General features: G+C 42.1%; 1 protein-coding gene and 1 long non-coding RNA gene across 6 annotated transcripts in view; both read left to right on the top strand.

Annotated features, from left to right (window-relative positions):
* LOC102083160 (calpain-2 catalytic subunit) overlaps positions 1–19,268 on the top strand; it is a 44,133-nt gene extending 24,865 nt beyond the window's left edge. For 4 of the 5 annotated variants that reach the window (XM_025908145.1, XM_025908144.1, XM_025908143.1 and 1 more), the window contains 15 exons: positions 8,607–8,690; positions 8,763–8,848; positions 8,921–8,995; positions 9,070–9,230; positions 9,323–9,581; positions 16,900–17,115; positions 17,187–17,223; positions 17,312–17,377; positions 17,456–17,513; positions 17,592–17,656; positions 17,941–18,009; positions 18,104–18,182; positions 18,372–18,488; positions 18,629–18,687; positions 18,770–19,268. In XM_025908145.1, coding sequence (XP_025763930.1) covers positions 8,607–8,690; positions 8,763–8,848; positions 8,921–8,995; positions 9,070–9,230; positions 9,323–9,581; positions 16,900–17,115; positions 17,187–17,223; positions 17,312–17,377; positions 17,456–17,513; positions 17,592–17,656; positions 17,941–18,009; positions 18,104–18,182; positions 18,372–18,488; positions 18,629–18,687; positions 18,770–18,793 — 1,455 coding nt within the window. In that variant the 3' untranslated portion in view covers positions 18,794–19,268. The remainder of the gene's footprint in view (positions 1–8,606; positions 8,691–8,762; positions 8,849–8,920; positions 8,996–9,069; positions 9,231–9,322; positions 9,582–16,899; positions 17,116–17,186; positions 17,224–17,311; positions 17,378–17,455; positions 17,514–17,591; positions 17,657–17,940; positions 18,010–18,103; positions 18,183–18,371; positions 18,489–18,628; positions 18,688–18,769) is intronic. The other variant, XM_013267624.3, reaches the window with a different exon arrangement.
* On the top strand, positions 1,737–6,090 carry LOC109202359 (uncharacterized). The gene is made up of 4 exons (XR_002062286.2): positions 1,737–1,989; positions 3,164–3,226; positions 4,699–4,796; positions 5,743–6,090. It is a non-coding gene; the product is annotated as an uncharacterized LOC109202359 (long non-coding RNA).
* Positions 19,269–23,353: the final 4,085 nt, after the last annotated feature.

The following is a 23,353-nucleotide window of genomic DNA, read 5'->3' as shown; positions in this document are numbered from 1 at the left end:
ATCTTCTCTAGAATCTTAGCAATTAACGGAATTTTTGAGATCGGTCTATAATTGCTAGTGAGAGATGGGTCCAGCATAGGCTTTTTTAACAAGGGATGTATAACAGCAGTTTTAAAATAGGCAGGGACTATGCCCGAGGCCAAGGAGGTATTAATTATAGTAAGAATACAGGGACCACCGGTACAGTTCTCCTCCTGCGCATCTTTACTCTCATCCTGCTGACTAGTCCGCTTTTTTCACCGCACAACACCGGCGCTCCATCTGTTGTAAGTCCAACAAGTTTGTCCCAGGGCAGTTTCATGTCGGTTACACTTTGACATGCGTTTTCAAAAATGTCTTTTCCTATCGTTGTCCCGCGCATCGATTTAATGTTCAATATTTCCTCTCCACGGATGAAGATGGTCAGCTGTGCAATGTCCATCATGTCTGTACTTTCATCCACAGCAAGCGAGTATGCAATAAAGTTTTTGCTTCTTTCACACAACTGTGTTCTTAAATCAGTGGCCATCTCACAAACCCGATCAGCAATCGTATTTCTGCTCAGGCTCGCATTTGCCAAAATCTGTTATTGCGAAGCTAGCCCCTCACAATGGCAAAGAGAAAAGTTGATTCTGAAAACAGAGCCTTTCAGCACCGGTGGGAGACTGAATATATGTTTACAGACATTGCTGGTAAACAGTTTACCAGCAGTTTACATTGCTGGTAAACTGGTAAATCACAAAGTGAAGCTGTGGTGAAATAAAATTTAATTGTAGCAGAGGAGATAGCCATATCAGCCCGGCACTCTGAAGAGCTGCATGATGAAGCTGTGCGACGTCTTGTGTCCAGACAAAACGCAGAAGTTTGACGGGATTGACGCGGAAATGTTCCCAGTAGTGATGGGTCCAGCAACACTGACGCACCGGCGCATGTATCAAGCTCACAGAGTGAAACCTGTATCGGTGCGTGCGTCGCTTTAAGAAAAAGTCACGCGATCGATACAGCTGCTGTATCGCTCATTGCCAACGCGCCAAACTGTGTTTAAAAGGTACCGCATTCGCATCTGTCAACGGAATGAGTCGCCACCAAAAAAACCACAAAATTACTTTCGCAAAGATTTAAAAAAAAAAAAAAATACACACAGCAATGTGACTTGCAGTGTAAAGTGATTGATTGATATACCTTTATTAATCCCACAAGGGGAAATTTCATGTTAGGTCGGCAGCCTTAACATGAAATTTCCCCTTGTGGGATTAATAAAGGTATATCAATCAATCAATCAATCAATCAAATTATTTATTTCATTTTATGCAGGTTAAATGTCGCATCTGTTCTGTGGAGCTTTCTTACACAAACAAAAGCACCTCCTCAGTGTTTAGGCATTCAGGAGCCAAACATGAAAATGAGGAGACAAACACACCGAGAATGAACACAGGTTGGCCTATATTGACACTGAACAGCTTTATCATAATTTTTTTATTAATATGTGTTTTATTATTTTGAAATCAAGCATCTAGGACGATTGCTCTGGACCAGGCAGTCCTGAATTTTATTATAAAGGGCTGCCAACCCCTTAGTATTGTGGAGAGTGTCGGAGAGAAACATTCCAAGATCAGAGGATCCTTTAACGTACTGGAGGAATAGGAAGACATCTTATCAGAACCGTTTCCACCTGCACTCTAAAAAATGAAACATGGGCTTTTTAAAAATTAATTCATAGTTTTATGTTCAATATACTTAAAATTGTTAATCTTATGTGTATAATTAATATTTTTAAATTTGATTTAATTAATTCTAAGCCGTTTTAATGTTAAATAATAGTGATATTTTCAATTTATTGAACACATTTAATTAAATCCAAAGAGCCCTTTCCACATCCTTTCTGAGCATGCGCAGAGAATGAAAAAAATCTTCGCGCATACGCATTCGCCTTCTTCATCTACGCCACAGTGTGCTTTGGCCACGTGTCTGGAAAGAGGGATTAATCACAATTCATCCGCTGGAGTTAAGGTAATTTCTTCGTATTTTTAATAGAATATAATTTAACTAGTACTTTGTGATAATATATGGCGTATATTTTTCCGGTAAATATATGGGCCGTGTGTGTTCTGTAGGTTTTAGCATTTTGTAGCATTTAGCTAGCATTGGAAACATTGATTTGCATATTCGATGTTACTGCACATTTGAATATTGCCCCATCTGCGTTTAAAATTTCATTCGCACTCCGAATAGCACACTTATTTTATTTGTTTTATTGCAGTATCAAGTTAGGAGAATGTTAGCTGTCCACTGCTTGCTTAGCTTGGCCTGTGTGAGTGTGTCACGCAGGCGACCTCTGAAGGTGACCCCCACTTACCCCCAAAAATAAAATCAAGTATACTGGGTGGTTAATGCTCCGTTTGTGTCGGTTTGTGCTGTTATAATCATCATTTGTATCACTATGGTGTCAAAGTGATTACACTTTTATTTCATAGGTCATTCAGAGTTCACCAGTCCAAGCAACACAAAAACGGCCCAAAATAGGACAAAAAAAACATGCCACAAAATGCTCTGCTTGGTTAGTGCTTGTTTGTGCCGGTAAAATTAACATTTGTGCTGCTACGGTTTTGCAGTTATTAATGTTTTAGTTTTTCGCGATGACGTAACGGGCGTCGAGCACGCTCCCCGTGCTTACGGGCGCGAGTGAGCGTCCGGGTGATGTAGACGTCGTAGGGAACGCTCGCTCGCACCCGAGCATTTTGTGGCATGTTTTGACCTATTTTGGGCCATTTTCGTGTTGCTTGGGGGGCTCGTGAACTCTGAATGACCTATTAAATAAAAGTGTAATATCCTTGACACCGTAGCAATACAAACGATGATTTTACCAGCACAAACCGACACAAACGGAGCACTAACCACCTAGTATACTTGATTTTATTTTTGGGGGCAAGGGGGTCACGTTCAGACTGGGCTGCTCCGGTATATAATGGTAAACGTGGTCACATGAACAGAAGACAATCGATTGGAGATAGAAGGCATGATTTATGAAATGAGTTACAGAAATGTTGGAGCATTTGAAATTTAACTTGTATTATTAATACATTTTAAAAGAAACAGGAGTGTTCTTAAGTTTAGACCATCTCCGTGCAACCCCTTGCATGTGTCTCACTGTACACAATTTTTTGTGGTTTTCTTTTTCTCTCAGGTTGCTGCTTGTGGAATTTGGAGCTGTGGAGATTTGAGCTGTGCTCCAAAAGTGCATGTAAAGGTACAAAATGCTTTCATATTATTTACTTTCTCCTTAATATGCAATTTTACATTTTGAATTCTCTTATTTGGTCTTTTAGGTTATAAATGTGGTGTTGTAAGCTTTGCTCTTTAAGTGTATCTAAAAGGTACCAAATTCTAAAACACCTGAGACTTAAACACTCAATTCTTGGTCTGAGACGTATCCGTGCATTTACAGTCATTGTCTTTGTACTTTCAAAACATGGGGTGGTCTTAGGACTCATCTAAGTCGTGCACATGTTGCTAAGCCCTCTCACACTGTAGAACATGTTATTTTGACTTGTCCTTCTTGTTCTGAAAGCCACATATCAACAAGCAGAGAATGCTTCCTCCATATTAATAAACATCTCAAGAGGTTTGAGACAGTAGATTGTGTTTATCAAAATTGTTCTTTCAAAACTAATGTATATGGTACTTTCCAGACACAAGAGTAGAAAACATTCATTCATGCATGCTAAGAGATTTCAAAAATGAAATAGTGAAAAGAACCGAATTTACAAGTAAAAATGATCTTTCTGAGGAGTCTGCAGATGAACGGTCCTCTGACTTGCATTGTGAAGCTGGTGTAGTTAGTGAAAATTTGGAGGAAGCTGTAGTTAAAAACCTTGCCTTGGTTTTATTGACGTTGGAGGTCTTTTCACATGTACCAACATCAGCAATCGACAATTTAATCGAGGGGCTACATTTTCTATTCACTACTTCTGCTTTACCCTTAACAAATAGTTTAACTTTGGCTGTTCTCAAGGAGTATAATAATATTGAGGTTAGTGCATTGCTAGTGAATGAGTTGTGCACTGCATTATACACTGGAAATCCACTACTTAAAAGTATTGCAAAAGGAGGATCACTTGAAACAACATTTAAGCGCAAGAAGTTTTACTATGAGAAGTTTAATGTTGTTGAGCCAGAGGAATATGTTCTAGAGGAAAAAACAAAAAAAACCTTTCAATATATTCCACTGCTAAAGTTATTGGAGCAGTTACTTCAATGTGAAGATATTGTTGGAAAGCTAGTTGACATATAATCTTTATGGGAATGAATTTGTAAGCTTCTCATTCTCTAACACAAAATAGTGCTTGCTTGCAACGTGTTGCCCCCTAATGGCAGAAAACTACACACTATCACTTTAAATATTAGAATAAAATCTGCTTTGCCCTTTAGTATATTTTGGAAAAGCAGACATTTGTGAAAGTAGGTGTCTGCTGTGCATCCAGTTAAAAACCATACATCTAGATTGTCAACTAGCAGGCTACGTTACATTACTGTGACATTGTTTCTCCCTGCAAGTTGTGAAATGAGGGTTATAAATTCATCTTTATGGGGAAAAAGCATGTTTAAAATTACTTACAATTATGAATTGGTTAAACAACAATAAAAATTGTCTTTTTATGTTTGTGGGGGTCTCTACTAACATCAAAACAGTAATTGCCCTGCATGTGTTATTTTGTTTAGAGTTCCCGAATCGAAGTGAAGTGAAGTGTGAATGCATCCTTCAAGCTGTGATTATATACCTGAATGAGAACCCTCAAAATATCATCAAAGAGTACATGGTAAGTTTATTTTTAAAGAGATATTTTCACCCCTCGGTAAAATTTTGACTGTCATATTTCCCAGAGTTTTATAAGTTGAAAAATGCTGCCAGATCAGGCATTCTCCTGATCTGGCAGCAATCATTTTTCTTTAAATTAGCTTACAACAATAAAGTGCATGGGAACTACTAGGATTTTGTTTCCATTCACTTACATTGTTTTATGCTAAACTAAAGAAAATAACCCTGGTCAGCACAATATTAATATTATTATTAATAATATAATTACTTTGGCACAGGTCCATCTGAGTGAGGTGTAAATTAACTCTTCAGTCAGTGTAGAGGGCAAAGTACTCACCACCTGTTGTGTAGCAGGTAGCATCCAGCTGCTGCTGGATCCAACCCTTCATCTTACAGCCATTTTATTGTTTTTGTTATCCTTTCCGTTACAACTCACACAACTATTGAAAATGCCCCCTCCTTGGCCAACTTGGTTATTTACTCCAAAGTCACATTTTATCTCAAGAGGGTTTGAGATTTGCCGTTTGCCCTGGGAATGTTCGCGTGAAAAATGTGCTCATAGGGTGTTTCATTAGCATCGTGCGGCTGTACACCACACATGGTGGGGTCACCCACAAGTGTCAGTTTTTTAGTTTTGTTTTTGTCATTCGATACGTGTGCGGTCTGGAACTCTCTCGGCCGTTTGAAACTCCTGCCGTGTGAACCGGGCTTAACGATGTGCACCGCTGCATGCTCCTTCTGCCCAGTCCATGTTTCATTTCTCTTCTTCTTGGTCTTTATTTGGTGATAGTCTTAAATCCGCACTTTTCTTTGGTCTGTTCTCCTCAGTCTCATTCAGGGATCTGTGTAATTATGGTAGTGTGGACCATTTAACTAAAATCGAGTCAATAGACAGATGATGGGATGACCAAAATACAACGGATTTAAAATATTTCTGTCCTTTTCAGGATTTCAACGTGATGGACGCTGAAGAGCTCGAAAGGATGGATTTGGGGTGTTTATAAAATAATCCACGAAGGAGCACAGCCTGATGACTCCCTTGAAGATGTTGGCATCTTTATCGAGAGATGCACCGTCTTGCAGGATCTTCACGATGTGGCGAGCAGGTGTGCACTTTTGTTTGGGCTAATTAACTGCCTCAATCTGAGTTACCCAAAGCCACTTCGCTACACATTTGAGTTCCTCCAGAAGGTGCTCATGGGACTGGAAGACAAAAAACTGTCTAACAAAATACAAGTGCTGAAGAACAAACTCTGCCAAAAGGAGACGCATTGACTCTTCCAGATCGAAATGTCCCCCAAAATAAGTGCTCTGTTTTCTTGCTGATCCTTGTTTGTAAATATTTTGTCATAGCTTTTAATATTTAAGAGATTTACTGAATGCTATTTTTCTTTTGATTGTGGAAAAGAAAACGTAATTCAGAAACAGAGTTTTTTGAACTGGGGACAAAATTACCCAGATGGATATATTTTCTTGTTTCACAACATTTTCTTCAGTTTGAGTTGCTGTGGTAATTCTGCAGACTGTAGCCATTGCAGACCTACAACTGTAGATCCTGAAATCATTCTGGCAGGTTTGACATCCTACTCCTCACTACACTGTCACTTAGTTGAAACTGGAAAGTTGTTTCAGATGTTTACATTTTGTTTTACACACTTCATTTAATGTTGCATTATGCAGTTTTGTTTCCCTGTTTAAGCTTTGCCTCATTAAAGGCTTTTGTTCAAGTTGTTAAAGCAACACAATTTTTTTTTGTATTTACACTTCATATTAGCTCTGGTGTACCAGGTTTCCATTGTAGGTCAAGGATCTTGAGTGTTATAAATGTTAAAGTGTATGTGCAAACAAATGTGAAAAGGTTCTAAGGTTGTCACCTGTACTCAAGTTAAGTGCTGGATTTTTGGTCTTAGCATTTAATTAAGAATATTTTGAGATTTGCTATATGCATTTTTTTATTGTAAAATTATTATTTTTATTATAAAATTTATTATATAATAGAAAACTTATAATTCTGAATCAGATTTTTGGAACTGGGAACTAAATTGTCCAGATTTACCTTTTTGTGTTGCTAATTGCATTATACAATGATTTTTAAGTTGCTGTGGTAAATCTGCAGATCTGACTAGAATCACAAGTTGTTGTATTGAATTTGACATCTTACGGCACACTACAATGTCACTTTGTTGAAACTCGAAAGTTGTTTCCAATGTTTAAATTTTGGTCATGCACTTTAAGCATTTAATATTGCCTTACGTGGTGTTGTTCCCTGTAGAAGCTTTGCCTTGTTAAGGCTTACCGTAAATAAAGTTGTTGATGCAGCACCCTTTTTTGCATTTACACTTTATGTAAGCTTTAGTGTAAGAGTTTTCTATTGAAATGCAAGGATCTTGAATGTTACATATGTTAACGTGTGAGCAAGTGCAAAAAGGTTCTTGAGTTGTCACCTGTACTCTGTAGTTAAGTGTTAGACCTTTGCTGAAGACCTCTGAAAGGTCCAAACACCTAATTACAATGTATAGATAATAACTCAGGAACCTTTCTAGACTTGTTTTGTTGATACCTAAACATTTAGCATATAGATGAAACTATTCATTAAATCATTATTAGTCAAATTAATTAGGTCCAAAACACAATCTAAATGGTGCCATTAAATTCAAATTAATATTGTCAATTGAATCTAAAGCAATACAGTTAATAAAATGAACAAAGTGCTTAAATTCTAATTAATAGTGTTAAATAGTAACAATGAAAGGAAAGCTGTTGCTTTTATAGAACAATTTCACTTCTCATATACATCACCATTGAAATTGCAGATAACAACCATATTGATTTATGTTTAATTGACCAGGTTTTGTGGAAAAGATTGCCTTAACTTTGTCAATTAAATCCAACGTTTTATTTCTTAGAGTGTGGCTTTACAGTTTTATTCACAATATTCACAATACTTTCATTTTAATTTTCACTCAGTGTCATTCACAACATATTTTAAATATGTCTACAATATTTGCAATGATTCCATGGAAAGTACCTTACAGTGTATACAAGTATGACGAGGTCATTGAATCAGTGTCTGTTGTGAGTCTCAAGTAAGTTGTCTGCAATGATATTTAAGGTCCAGCAGGTGTCAGTATGGAGCAAAACAGCAACACTGTGCCGACACAGTATCGATACAGTTTGGGGAATGTGCTGAAACGCTTCACGAGGCCTCATCTACCCATCACTAGTTCCCAGGTAGCCTAGCGTTCAGCAAGGAGGCTGCAGCGCTGCATTATGGGATCTTTTGTTTGTGTGTTATTAGCACCTCATATCGCCGGGCCATGCATAACAATAATAAAAAATCTATATAAAATGATCTCGCAGGCCGGATATAAATGTACGTCGGGCCGGATGTGGCCCGCGGGCCTTGAGTTTGACACATGTGATTTACTGTATTACTAATGTACTTGTAGTGAAGTTCTTCTGTTTTATTCTACTTTCATATGTTGGATTCAAATATTTCACTTTGTTTTCTGCCACTTTAATTATTGATCAAGTTACCCAGAAAGATGCAGTCACCTCTTTACTCACCAGGGGGAGCCACATGTTCGGTCTAGTGTCCTCTGACACTGAGCCATGTATCAGAGCAGCTCTGAGCCGTTCTCCAGCCTGAGCACTAAATTCAAAAACTGCCCCTCCCACCCGGAAAACAGCCGTGGTCCTCACAGGTGTCCCTGTAGATATGACATCAAGGAGACACCGACCCTCCTCTTCCTCCTCACTGCACCATTAGCACTTGGCCCTAACCCTAAAAAAAATCCTCTCCATGTTTCAGATTTCCAGCTTGTATGAGACGGAGCTCATCACGAGTCAGAAGCTGGTCAAAGGCCACGCCTACTCCATCACAGCGGCCGAGCAGGTGAGGGAGAATCTGTAATCATGTGATCAGATCGACAGCTGGACAGATGCTCACAGGTGTAACGTTCTGCAGGTGCATCATTGTGGTTCTCTGGTGGAGCTTATCCGGATCAGGAACCCCTGGGGTCAGGTGGAGTGGACGGGCGCCTGGAGCGACAGGTGAGTTGCGGTACTCTGAGGTTCTGCAGCATAACGCCTCTGCTGGGGTTTCACTGTACTTCCTGTGGTCAGCTCGAAGGAGTGGGATGGCGTTTGGGCAGAGGAGAAGAGGCGGCTGGATTGCTGCGCCGAGGACGGCGAGTTCTGGTAGGTGGAGCCTGACTGTAGCGGGTTAAAATGTCTGCAGCTGCTGCACACTCAGCCGTCTCTGCCGCCCGCAGGATATCCTATCACGACTTCCTGAGTCACTTCTCCCGCCTCGACATCTGTAACCTGACACCTGACACGCTGACCAGCAACGAGGTCGGCCGCTGGAACTTTGCCGAGTTTGAGGGCACGTGGAGGGTGGGATCCACCGCTGGTGGCTGCAGGAACTACCCCGGTACCCCACAGGAAGTGATGCACTCTGGGTGATGATGTTTGATGTTCATGATGCAGAGCGCTCAGCTAACATGTGCTCCCGTGTCTCCGCAGCCACCTTCTGCTCCAACCCACAGTTCTTCATCCGGCTGGATGATGTGGACGACGATCCTCACGATGGCGAGGAAGGCTGCACCGTCCTTATCGGTCTGATGCAGAAAGACGCTCGAAGGGAGAGGCGCTTCGGACGCGACCTCAACACCATCGGCTTCGCCATCTACAAGGTCACTTCCTGTTTAGCTTTGCTGTGCATCAACAAAGGTTTGGCAAGTCTCATGGCTCTCTGTCGGTGTGCTTCCAGGTGCCCGATCAGGTGAGAACACAGCAGAAGTTCACCGTCTGAGTGCACCTGCCCAACACGGCTCCTGTGATGACCTCAGCAGGTTAGAAGGTCGATGCCTAAGGTGGCATTGGACCTCATTCGTTAATATCTCCATGGAAAAGCCCTAATGAGCATGAAAATCTAGCCCCAAATCACCGTCACACTCAAACTTCTGTTAGCCAATCAGAATCAGGCTTCTTGACACGTTCCAACACCCACACCTGCACATCTCCATATGAAGAAACAGGTGAAGGTGGAGAGAGACGCCGAGCATCGCCATAGAAACTATATCATGCGCTTTGATGTTGATGTCTTTATTTCATCTTCCCCCTCTGACGTCACATTCCCCGTCTGCGTTTGTTTCATGCGTCACGTTCATCATTCAACGTTTCTTTTTTTAAATATTCAACCTTTATTGAACCAGGATGATCCCACTGAGATTAAAAAACTCTTTTCAAGGGAGACCTGGCCAAATATCACACAGTTATAAAGATTAAACACAGGCAACAACAACACACACACGAAAATAAAATAAAATGACAATCTAAATGAAACAGTTGCATGTTATGGAACTGGCCTCCAGGATACTTAGTTTTGATTTAAAAGCTCTAAATGGAATGAATTCTGCCGTTTTCCAGTCTTCTTGCAGCTCGCTCCAAGCCGAGGGTGCTACATGGAAAATATGTTTGTGAAGATTCTCAGTCATGCAGGTCATCATGGTCCAAGGAGCGTGGAAAGAAAAGCGTCTGGACTTCTTTAAGGCTACGTCCACACTAATGTGCTTTCATTTTGAAATGCGTTGTTTTCTCTCTGTTTTGGCCTCCCGTCCACACTGAAGCGGCATTTTCTCTCAAGGAAAACGCTGCGTTTTGAAAACGCTTTCGAAAACGCATACATTTGAAAACGGTGCTTTCGCGTCGCAGGACAGCGAAAACTGAGACTTTCTAAAACGATGACATATGTTAGTCGTGATGCAGTCATGTGACCAATTAAACTAAGCTAGCGCAGAGCATTATACAGCATTGTTTTGTTTGACAGCCCTATTAAAGATTAATATCAGTCTGTACGTGCTCCAGACAGCTTTTCTTCAAATTCTTTAACTCTCACTCGCTTTTGCAACTTTGTACTTTTGTGTTACTCGCAGCAACAACTCCACCTCATTGTTAGTCCATTTAAAAAACTCGGTGCTTTTCCTCCACATTTTTCTGTGTTTCAACGAGCCGGAAAGTAAATAAACAGCAGACAGAAATGAGGTCGAATCTTCTTGCGTTTCACGCATCCGCAGGACTGAAATGTAAGAGTTTTCGGCCGTTTCAATGTGAATGAACAACTCTGTGAAAACGACTGAAAACGCTAGTGTGGACGCGGAGCGTTTTCAGACGAAAACCCCGTTTTCAAATCTATCCGGGCTCGTGTGGACGTAGCCGAAGTTGTCTGTAAGGTGTGAAAACAGGTGTGGGTCACAATCACCCCAAACCTTGGCTGATTGTGACCCACACAGTATCAGCCGTTCAAAGACACTGAAGCATTCATATGTAGAATATCTCCATAATGCAGCACCGGTAGAAATGTTGCAGCAACAAGTCGCTTCTTTGTATTAACAGAAAAACACAACTTATTGTGAAAATCAAAGTTTGTTTGTCTGCATGTGGGTTGAAGGTGAGCGAGTCATCAATAAAGATGGGGTGGCTGTAACTCAAGAGGTAGAGCAGGTTACCTACTGATCAGAAGGTTGTTGGTTCGATCCCTGGCTCCTCCAGTCTGCATGCCAAGTATCCTTGGGCAGGATAATATGCCCAAGTTGCTCTCTAATAGAGTATGAATGTAGTTAGGAAGCATCTCAGTTTAGAGAAAGTGCTTGTGGCTTGTCGTATATTGAGTACTCCGGCAGAGAAGAAAAGTGCTATATAAGAATCGGTCCATTTAAAGATACCCGGATATTTATACGTGTGAACCAACTTCCTTGATTTGGAAAACAACATGAGCTTTGTTTTGTCTGCATTGAGAACAAGTTTAAGTAATGAATGCTGGACTTTCTGCAAGGAGTCAGAGGCTTGGACAGCAGTTGGACCGCAGCTGTAAATAACTGTGTCATCAGCACAGAAGTGCAAGTTTGCATCTGGCACATTTAGACCAAGATTGTTGATGTAAATGATGAATAGAAGAGGACCTAATACAGAGTAGGGCTGCCACAAACGATTATTTTGATAGTCGACTAGTCACCGATTATTTTTGCGATTATTCGACTAATCAGATCATGCATCCATTGGACGTAAAATGTATAGCTTATTTCACCAGCATGCATCTGCTCTTATATAACTCTCATTAGCTTACAGCTTGAAGTGTTTAAGGTTGTGCTAACCAAAAATAAGGACAAGATGATAGTTTATTAAATTTTAATGACATTTGCAGATTGTTTCGGTGGAGTTTAATAAACTCAGCCCTCTGCTCCTTGCTATCTAAACTATAACAGGACACCAGAGTATATTCTCGAGCATCTCACACTTCTGATAATCAGTTGTCTGCTTGACATTTATTCAGCTGTGTAAAAACTATAACTTTAATCTCAGCCAAACCGATTTACTCAGGAACAAATAAAATACTAAAAAAAGCCAAACAATATCATTTTTAAGTTATCTAAGTGACTTATATATCATGTTTAACCTGAGTAGCGAAAGACTGCGGTGGGTTTGAAAACGATTTGCCGGGAGTCCGGTGTTCTCACCGGCTCTAGTGAGCCTTGAACACCGGCTAGCTATCGAGCTGGTGGGTAACAGACGTCTCCGAAAACGTCGGAGCGCTTTTGAAAATATGCGGTGTCTTGATAAACTGAGCAGATATTTGAGGTTTACACAGCTACATTCTCGCCTGAAAATATGTTAAACGTTTATTTTGTGACCCAGAAAGAATAACAAGAGTGATATTAAAACTAACTAGCTGCCGCCATTGTTGAAAACTGAGCAGGTCCGCGCTATGAATTCTGGGACACAGCTTCTTCTTCTTCGGGGTTTAACGGCAGCTGGCATCCTTGTACATGCAGTGCTGCCATCTTCTGTTTCAGTCCGTTATTACACTCTTAAATCCTACTACTTATTCCTGCGTCTTTGGGATCTTACAAAGCTTCAAACGACGTGTCGACTATTAAATTAGTCGTCGACGATTTTAATAGTCGACGTAATCGTGACTAGTCGACTAATCGTGGCAGGCCTAATACAGAGCCCTGTGGCACTGACACTTTCACTGCAGCTGTGATAGCTCTGTGATTTTTCCTAAAACATGATTGATATTCAGATAAAATATCATCGGTGTGCAAAAACTGCTTTAACTACTCGCGCACAAGAGCATCAAGAACTTTGGCCAGCACAGATAGATTAGATGTTGTTCTATAATGAGTTAAAACTGCTGGGTCTCCCCCTTTTAACAGAGGAGCAACAAGGGCTGATTTCCATACTGAGGGAATGGGATGGCTGTGGCTCAGGTGGCAGAGCAGCTTAGCTACTAATTGGAAGGTCAGTGGTTCGATCCCTGGCTTCCCCAGTCTGCATGCCAAATATCCTTGGGCAAGATACTGACCCCAAGTTGCCCTCCGATGCATTCATCGGAGTATGAATGTAGTTTAGTTTGCACTTGCACTTTTTCTCTGTATTTATTATTGTGCTATCTACTGTACAATATAAAGCGCCTTGAGGCGACTTTTGTTGTGATTTGGCGCTATACAAATAAAATTGAATTGAACTTGTGAATGAGGCATGTTGTATACAGCGCTTCGAGTACTCCGGGAGAGAAAAAAGTGCTATATAAGAATCGGTCCATTTTACGCTGGAGGGTTTGTGCTGGATTTTACAGAGAGTCAAACACAGAGCCAGACGATATATAGTGCTTGTTAAAGCAGTTCATAATCTCCTTCCTATCATAAACAGGAACAGAGTCCTTAAAAATATACGCGAGTTGAGCATGGGAGCTTTTACTCACTGAAAGAGACTTAATGATTTTCCAGAACTGCTGTGGGTTATTTAGGTTCTCTGTGGTGACAAATAGTATTCTGATTTAGCTTTCTTAATAGAGGAAAAACATTTGTTTCTTAGTTGTCTGAAAGAAGCCAGTCAGTGGGAGAGCCTGTTTTCCTAATTTTGGCCAAGGTTACGCTCATGAATGATATCTGCCAGCTCTGGGGAGAACCCGGCATGTTATCCTAAATCTCCTTAATGGAGCATGTTTATTCACAATTTACATCCCTAAAAAATGTCCAAGCTACTCCTACACCAGGGATCAGTCCTATTTTCCTCCAGTCATTGTTGGGTCTTGGGCACCTCAGTGTTTCTATTAACAGCAGCATCACAGCGGACACTTAAGTCAAAAGACCCCCAAGGATGAGAATTTATGAGGAACATTTGTCAGAATCAGGATAACCAAGGTAGACTTTTCAGGGCTTTTGAGATTCGGCCGAGTTGGTAACTTAACCAGCTGGGTAAGACTGATAGAATCACAGAAAGATTTAAAATCGTCTGAAACAGCTTTGAGCCAATCTCAGTTAGAGTCACCGGATAACCCAAGCTCACTGTAGTCTGGACAGGAAACGCTCCTGTAGAGGCAGAAGGACAACAAACAGCTGAACTACTGTGGCATCAAACTTCGACTTAACATAAGCAGCAGCCTTTCTTAAGCCTGTAAGCCGGTACGATAAACACTGTATCCAGCCATGCTAATATGGTCATCAGATATATACTTAGACAACCACATTTCAGAAATTAAATATCCACATCTGTTGATCGAACCCAAATCCTGACCATATCCATCTCGGGTAACAAACTGCACACACTAATTCAATTCAATTCAATTCAATTCAATTTTATTTATATAGCGCCAAATCACAACAAAAGTCGCCTCAAGGCGCTTTATATTGTACAATAGATCGCACAATAATTCCGCAATTCCCATTCCTCCATTTTGAACTTTTAAACTTCACTTTGCCTAACGGACTGTTGTCGTATGAACAACAAGATGAACAATCTTCAGGTGAGGATTTAAATCCAGATGGTGTCTGAGCACGCTGCAGCTCAGGGCCGAGTTAGGTTGCACATTACCAGATAAGACCAGTAATAAGACAGGAGTCTCTGCTTCGTAACATTACGTACTGAATTGGACTTTTTGACTGTTGAAACTAATCACAATGTTTCATAACTCCTGAGGTAATCATGCAAAGCAAGAAGGTTTTGAAGTTGAGGTACATCTTTGGGTGAATCAGGTGATAAGTTCAAGTCCTGTGCCAAATGCATTGATGGTTGTACTGGATGTAGAGCAGCAATGATGCATGTGGACCTGGGAACAATGAGCATGCTGTTAAATGTGCTCAGTGCCCCAAAGTCCCCCACAACCAATAAGGAAAATAAGGTTACAAAGAGCCATCATCTGTAACACACACTTGTTGATGCAGAGTTAAGCAAATGTCAGCGGGCTGCACAAACCTAGACAAGCAACAAGTCAGCAGCTCAGGTCCTGGTAGGAGCACGGGCCTGTAGGCAGTGCTGGTGTATCTCCCTCTATCATATTCAGGCCTCCACTCAGTGGGGAGATTGACCCAAACTGGCACAGATGCCTGGATCTGTATTCAGCTTCTGCAAGAGAACAGACCTCAGAGCAGACGGAGCAGGCCAAAGCCAGAACGCACGACGTTATGGCCACGAATAGGCCGTTCTCTAAACATGGTTTTTTAAACCTTGTTGGAAAAAAGAAACTAGAATCAAACTAGAAAGTAACAAATTCAAAGCAGACATTTACCAAGATTACATGCTGCTGCGGTCGGAGACTGGGAATAACAATAATTATTATTGATTTCATTATTAGCAGTTATTAGCAGCAGCATTAGTATTCGGGCTAGCGCTGTTTGAGCGTCATTTATTCTGATAGTCTGAGGCAGGTTTGTGAAGTCAGAGACTTTATTAGCGCATTTCTTTCCTGCTGTGTTTTTTTTTTTTGCCACAAACCAGGCGATGGGCAGGACTTCAGCAGAGACGTCTGCGCTCTCTGTCTCGTCGCTGTCAGTACGCTCGCTGCAGCATTCAGGGAGTTTTTGCGACATCGTCACGACATCTGACAGTACGCTGTGTCCTGCCTTCACTGGAGCATATTTAAGACTAAAGATGTGATCACTGATTTTGGGACGAGCGCTCACACATGAAGTCCTCTTTTAAAGTGCAGGGGTGCGTTTAGTGTCATGAACGTTTGGGAACAGTTATCGACTCAGAGCTGAAGTTTAAAGCAAACTGAAGCTGTGTGCCAGAAGGCTCATCGGCGACTCTCCTGTTTCAGAAGCTTTCTCACTTGCACTTTGATAAAAACATGATGGTTTCATTTCATCAGCTTTTACTGATTACATGTTTAAGTAACAGCTGATTGGTGAAACACGTCCCTGTACAGCAGTTAGCAGTTGGCCGTTTGCACAGCGAGTCTCAGCTTCTTCCTTCTGGATGAAGGTTTCTGGTCCCAAACTGTCAAGAGATGTATTCTAAAACACTTCTTCAATTGAGAATCAGAGAGGAGAAACACAGTTTTACTTGTATACAAGGGCAGCACAGAGCACCCGCAGTGAGAGTGAGGGCTCTGTGACACGCGCTCTGAGACTGCCCTGGTCTTTATCTATACATCAGTGGGTGTTTGTTCCTTACATTGGAATGTGGATGTTTAAGGGTGTGTGTGTGTGTGGGTGTGTGTGTGTGTGTCCGAGTGTGACCCCATGAACGACTTCCCTAAACCTGCTGGTCTGGAAAATCCAACAGTTCATCTATATGTAAAAAAGGCACTTAGACTAAAACTGACATAGCTACGTTTATCCTACCGTAAAACAATAAAAGAAGGTACAACCTTTCCCATGCTCCTAGGATGTGGGGGGTGAATGCCAGAACACTCTGGAATGCACACAAACCTCCTAGGATGAGACATTCTTTCAATATACCATCAACTACATACTTCTAAACACAAATGATTACATACAGCATTCTACCATAAGTAAACTTATATTATTAAAAGATTATACTGACTACTAAGTACAATTTTATATTGACACAAACATACGAGGCCCAGGTCATGTTTAGTGTTTTTCAGGATTTTGTACTACGCGTAGTTGTTTGGTGCCTGTGAGGATGGATGACGCATGACTGCAGAACAAACAGCCTACAGGTGCAAATAAAATAACTACAACCTGAATCAAACAAACGCCTCGGTAGGATTCAGAGATCTCTCCGTCTCGAGGTCGTCATCGTCGTGTCTGTCTGACCTTCTTCTTCTTCTTCTTCTTCTTCTCCTTCTGCGGTCAGTACAAAGGTCGCACTAACGTCCGCCTGAGCCCGGACATCCTCCTGAGAGACCAGTCAGTGGCTGGCAGTCACGCCTTCATCAACCTGAGGGAGGTGTGCGATCGCTTCAAATTGCCACCCGGAGAGTACGCCATCGTCCCGTCCACCTTTGAACCGCACTGCAAAGGAAGTTTCATCCTGAGGGTGTTCACAGAGAAGGAGGCCCACACCAGGTCAGGACCTCAGGGTGACAGGTTACGCTGCATAACCGCCATGCAGTCTGACATCTGCTCTCCTTTTTCAGCCCCATGGAGGAGGACGCCAACGCTGAACTCCAGGAGGTGCGTGATCCGCTTTAATCACACTTCACGTTTTAGGATCGAGACGTCTGAGCTTCATTCATTAACATGCAGCGTGTTCTCCTTCCAGCCCAACGTCAGACACGAGGACGTGGACCCTCACCTCAAACACCTCTTCATGCAGATCTGTGGAAACGTAACAGCAGTTTTTATGTCACAGTTCTTACACAGCTTCACTTCCTGTCAACAACAAACATGTTTTCGTATTTTCCAGGACTCGGAGATCTCCGCCTTTGAGCTCCAGCAGATTTTGAACAAAGCGGTGACTCAGAGTAAGAAGAGTTTAACGTTTCACCGGATCGGACTCGCAGGAAAGTCCCGCTGATGGTTGTGCTCTGCTCTGATTTCAGGGTCGAACATTAAAACCGATGGCTTCAGCCTGCAAACCTGCCGTGACATCATCAGCCTGCTGGATGTATCCATACAAAATCATGACACGCAGACAGCATCACATGCTAACGTGTGTTTGATAGTTTTAGGACACGCCTCCACTAGAAACTACAAAAAACACACAAAAAATTTCCAGAATTTTCTAACATGCACACAGTTTACAGCCCATCAGCAAAAAACTGATAAGTGATCAATAAGTGATCGAACTGACTGAGCAGTTAGAGAGTGTGAGCCAACCATCGATGATGCGTGTGACTCACCTGTGTGGCATCAGGTGATCAGGTGTGTGGTTCCTGAACTGACCCTCAGACTGACGGCAGCTCCAGACTGGGCCTGCTGGAGTTCCACAGCCTGTGGATGAAGATGCAGACGTACCTGGTGAGTTCTCACCTGTGTGTGAGTGCAGTTACAGCTTCTGTCAGAGCTCTGTCGGAATGGCGATGACCTCACTGCTCGCTGCTGTCGTGTGCAGGAGATCTTTAAGAGTCACGACGCGGACGGGTCTGGCACGATGAGCAGCCACGAGATGAGAGCGGCTCTGGCTGAAGCCGGTAAGACTCCTCGTAGGAGTGGGCGGAGCCTGCCGGCGGCGCCTTTCGAAACTCTCCTTCAAAGCTGACATCTACTGCTGAGGGAAGACGCACCCATGATTGGCCCTCTAAGGTGGAAAACACAGAGCTCCTGGACAGGTCTACCTGGCTGTTGTGTCTCACCTGGTGGCTCCTCCTCTCGTGTTTCAGGGTTCCAGCTGAACAGCACTGTGATCCAAGAGATCGTCGCTCGCTACGCCGACAGAAGCTACGCCATCGACTTCGACCGTTTCATCGGCTGCTTGATCCGTCTGGAGATACTCTTCAGTGAGTTCCCACTGCTCCCAGTATTCCAACTCAGTATTCCCACTGCTCACACTGTTCCCACTCAGGGTTCCCAGTGTCCTCAGCTGTCTGTGGTTGTGCTTGTACGTAAAGTTTTAAATGTGTTCTTATTCCCACCTCAGGGATGTTCAGGACTCTGGATAAGCAGCAGCGGGGCTGGATCCAGCTCGACCTGCAGCAGGTAAACCACACCTGAGCAGTGCAGTCCCTCTCTTATTGGCTGACATACATGACATCATCACTGACCTCATCTCCTTCTGCAGTGGCTGTGCCTCGCCATCAACTGACAGCTGCCGCTCCAGGAGCATGCTGGGAGTCTGCGGGGAGCTCCTCAGACCTTAGTCTCTAAATTGTTCTTGTTCTGGGTGGGGGTGTAGGTGGTGTGGGGGCGAGGTGATGAAAACGGTCTTTCTTAGACACGACTAACCGATCATGGAAAAATGATTTAGGCAGCACTGTCTTTGGTAAGCTGAAGGCATCGTATCCAAAGCAGTGCTAGCATCATGCAGTAGCTGAACAGTTTAACGCGCACGTGTGTGTTCGAGGATAATGTTGGCAGAAAGTCTAAATAGGCTCCAGCGAGCATCGCGTACACGTTCACTGTAAATGTTTGAATCAATTTCCTTGCAAGTAAGATAAACACGTTGGATTGGCTGCTGTGTCTCAGTTATAACAGATACCATGGTTACCGTCCAAAGGACAGGAAGCCAATGCTGCGGTCGCTGACTCTGAAACAGTCCAAATAAAATCTGAAGAAACGCTTTTGTGTTTGTTTTCTGTTTGCGGATGTTACCCAATCAGCACTCTGCCTCTGCTGGACGTCATAGGAACTGCAGTGAGTCAGTGCCCACAGACTCAAACTGGTCACAACACCTGCACCATTTACTCACCTGTTCAAATTATCATCTGACATTCAGATGTACTACTCGCCTTCTGAGGTTCAGACGCTCTCCGCTCTAACTGACTGTTTAACAGACATTAGTGTGTGAATGTGAGAGTGAATGAATAGTGGCATTGTAAAGCGCTTTGGGTGCCTTGAAAAGTGCTATATGAAATCCAATCCATTATGTTAAGCAGCGGTTGAACAACAGTTACTTACAGCTAAACCCAGACACAACTGAAACTGACTATTGCACCGGACAGTGCAATGTCTAAACAGCGACTGTGTGATTTAGGTAGATATCCCTCAGTTATTTTTGATGAAGCTTTTTCTTTGGAGTGAAACTGAAATCAGACAGTAAGAGCTGCTTTTTTCACTTGAGGAACATCTCAAAACTTAGATCAATGGTGTCAACAAGTGAACTTGAGATGATAATCCATGAGTTTGTCTCTACAACACTCGACTACTGTAATAGTTTGTTTATTTGTCTCAAGAAGAAAAGGCTGGCTTGTTGTGCAGCGAGACTACTGACTCGCTCAAACAAAGGGGCCCATATGAATCCTGTTTTAAAGTCACTACACTGGCTACCAATCAGATCTAGGTTCCATTTTTAAATTTTAGTTTTAACCTTTAGAGCACTACAAGGACAGGCCCCTACCTATACTGCTGATTGGATTCATATATATGTATCTCATCTCGTAACCCGAGGTCATCGAATCGAAACGTTTTAGCGGTCCCCCACACTTGCTTCTGAAATTGAGGGGACTGATCCTTCCATGCTGTTAGATCCAGACTGTGGAATGCACTTCCTCTATTTCTGAACTTCAAAAAGCAGCTAAAGACATTTTTATTTCAAAAAGATTTTAATTAGACCGGGCCTTTTATGATGGATTTATGATTGTATTTTGTTTTTGTTACTTCACTTGTGAAGCACTGTGTGTTTGTCTGTGGGCTTTTAATGTGCAGCTGCAGTAACATCTGTGGAGCACTGGTGTCAGAGGCTGAGGGTGGAGGCGGAGGCGGTGCAGGCTGCAGGAATGAAACAACAGAAAGTGGTTTCCTGCTTCAGGCTGACTCACTGTAGGAACAGGGTGGGCAGTCAGGACTTCAAAATAAAAGCATGAATCAGTTAGAAACATGCTGTCAGATTTTCTGTGAATGTGATTCTCTCCATCACCGATGGAGGCGTCTGTGAGGAGCAGACGGTGGAGACACCTGTGCATCGGGAGATCCCAGCAGGTGCCGATCAGAGAGGATCAGATGGTCTTTAGAGTCACGGTGATGAAGTAAAATGAGAGTTTGTTTCATCTGAGAGGGAAACTACTCACAGATGGATTCTGGGAAATGAATTTTTTTAATCCGGGTCTAAAGGACATAGGCTGTATCCCAATTCAGGGTCTGCAGCCTTAAAGTACGCAGCCTCAACGGTCCTCAAGGGCCGCGTACTCAAAGACCGCTAAGGCCGGAAGTGCGAGGCTTGTGAAATGGGACGGTCTAGTCTCCGTCGCGCTGCCCAGGTTGCCTAGCAACCATGATAGCTGGAAACGTGTGGTTGACAGAAATGAAGGAGAACATATTTTGTTTGTTTGTTTGTTTCTACACGAGCTCTGTGTGATTTAATAAGTATCTGAGGCTGAGACCACAGGACTGTAAAACATGATTGTTGGACTTCATATCTGTACTGAACAGTCATTTAAGATTAGCTAGTAAATAACAATTAGTTAATGTTGTTCATGAGACTAAAGTCAGTGTAAATATGATATGACCAATATAGTTATTATATTAATCATTATTAGTTATTACAGCAGTGAGTCTGAAGTCTCAAATCAAATCACTTTTATTGTCACATCACATGTGCAGGTACACTGGTACATGTGAGTGAACTCTGTGTCAGATACTGAGCTTCAGTAAAGATTCAAGTTGCAGTTATTTATATCTCCTATCACCTTAAATCTTCACTCAAAGACAAGTATCTCTGACAGTGTATATACAGATGTATTATATATAAGAGACAAACATTGTTCTTTCAATATGTTGGCATTACTAAATTTGGCTCAATGCTTACATACATGTGTAAAAAGAAAATGTACGAGCTGTGATAACTGTTTCTGATAGAATGAAGATCAGACTGATATATGAAATATTCCTTTATTGGGTGAGAAAATCAGAGCATGTCATAACTGCTTTAAGTCATACAGAATAGATATCAGAGCCTTAAACAGGCTGACTTCTGCTAAATGGGTCAAACTGGGCAGAAAGTCTACAAACACATAACATCCTTATAGAATATGATGTAACACTATAGATCAACTTAGCTCAGAATATATAAAGCATATAAACAATTACAGCAATATGATGCAACAAACACAGCAGTGCTACTAATCCAAAATACTCAAAGCTTCATAGAACTGAAACAAACATTTATTTTTAGCTCCATCCTGCTGCTGATACATACTTTAGGTTTCTGAATATTAAACTTGTTGCTGCCTTTCATAGTGTGTAACTTGAAGGCCCTGAGTACTTTCTCCCACACTGAAAACACTGGGATGATAACATTATTTGAACATTACCTAATAAGACTGATTCAGGACAGACAATTAGTTATGTTAAACTTTCCTAGCAGTCCTTCACAAACAGGGAACAGTCTGTCAGTCTAACATTAACAGTGCAGTGAATCCTGCTTGTGCCGTCATATTCAGGACTGCAAACCGAGCAGCATCACTGACTTTCAGCTTGTTGTGTTTGTGGATATATGACTGACTTTAATTATCCATAAAATCATCACATTCTCTGTAAGATTAAGGTCGACTATTGAACGGCGTATATTTTAAAATCAAGGCTTAAAACCAAGTTAGTACAAACGTCACTAATGTCACATAACTCTGCCGACATGTGGCCGACAGTAATGTTTTAATGTTCTTAAACATTTGCACATAAATAAGTGACATATTATTCAGTACTTTGCACAGTTTACTCTTTGGCCGCTCTGTTTCTGCCGTCTGCGGCAAAATTATCCACACCCACCGCCGCGCTATGGATTGTGGGATATACAGTGTTGGGAAGGTTACTTTTAAAATGTATTCCACTACAGAATACTGAATACATGCCCCAAAATGTATTCTGTAACGTATTCCGTTACGTTACTCAATGAGAGTAACGTATTCTGAATACTTTGGATTACTTAATATATTATCATGCTGTTTACAACTACGTGAATGTCCTATTGCTGTGATTTATTACTGATACTGAAGGTCCGCGGCTGCGAACCGTAGTAAAGGGACCTCTGGCTAATACGTCGGGTTCATGTCGGGCTGGTAGCCGAAAACTAGCTTTACTTTGTTGTCTGGGTCAACTTTGCTTGCCAGAGACAGAGAGAGGCGTTGAAAGGCTGCTCCAACGGAACTTATTTTTTCCGGAGGAAAACACGAACACAGTGTACAGTTGAGTCTTAATAGCTTACTTACAGCTGGGCTCGTCAGGCACTCTTCTTGGCTGCAGTGGTTATTATTATATTTACATGCTTCCAGCTCCCGTTTTTGCTCCGTGACAGCTCGGACTTCCTTTCTCTCCCTCCCTCGCTCACAGACACATAACGGGTATGGCAGTCCATTCTCCCTGCAGCACGGACTACACTGCCCATGATGCTACATTCTTTAGAGCTATGCCTGTAGCATTCTGTCTATTAGCTTAGCACAACAACAACAATAAAAAGGCGCTCTCTCACCCAGGAAACACGCAGAGAGAGAGAGCGCGTCACCCTGTAACCATGGCAACCGTAACGCTGCCGCCTGGAACAACATTACGTAGCTGTCAAACAAACCCAAACAGTCCTGACCCGCGACAATATGAAACAGGGAAGTACCGCCGTGTATTCCATTTATTTCAACAAAGTAACTGTATTCTGAATACCACCTTTTTAAACGGTAACTGTAACGGAATACAGTTACTCATATTTTGTATTCTAAAT

Source organism: Oreochromis niloticus, linkage group LG6, assembly GCF_001858045.2.
Source record: "Oreochromis niloticus isolate F11D_XX linkage group LG6, O_niloticus_UMD_NMBU, whole genome shotgun sequence".
NCBI classification, from domain to species: domain Eukaryota; kingdom Metazoa; phylum Chordata; class Actinopteri; order Cichliformes; family Cichlidae; genus Oreochromis; species Oreochromis niloticus.
Note: the sequence above shows the minus strand (reverse complement) of the source record. Positions and strands in the feature narration are given on the sequence as shown.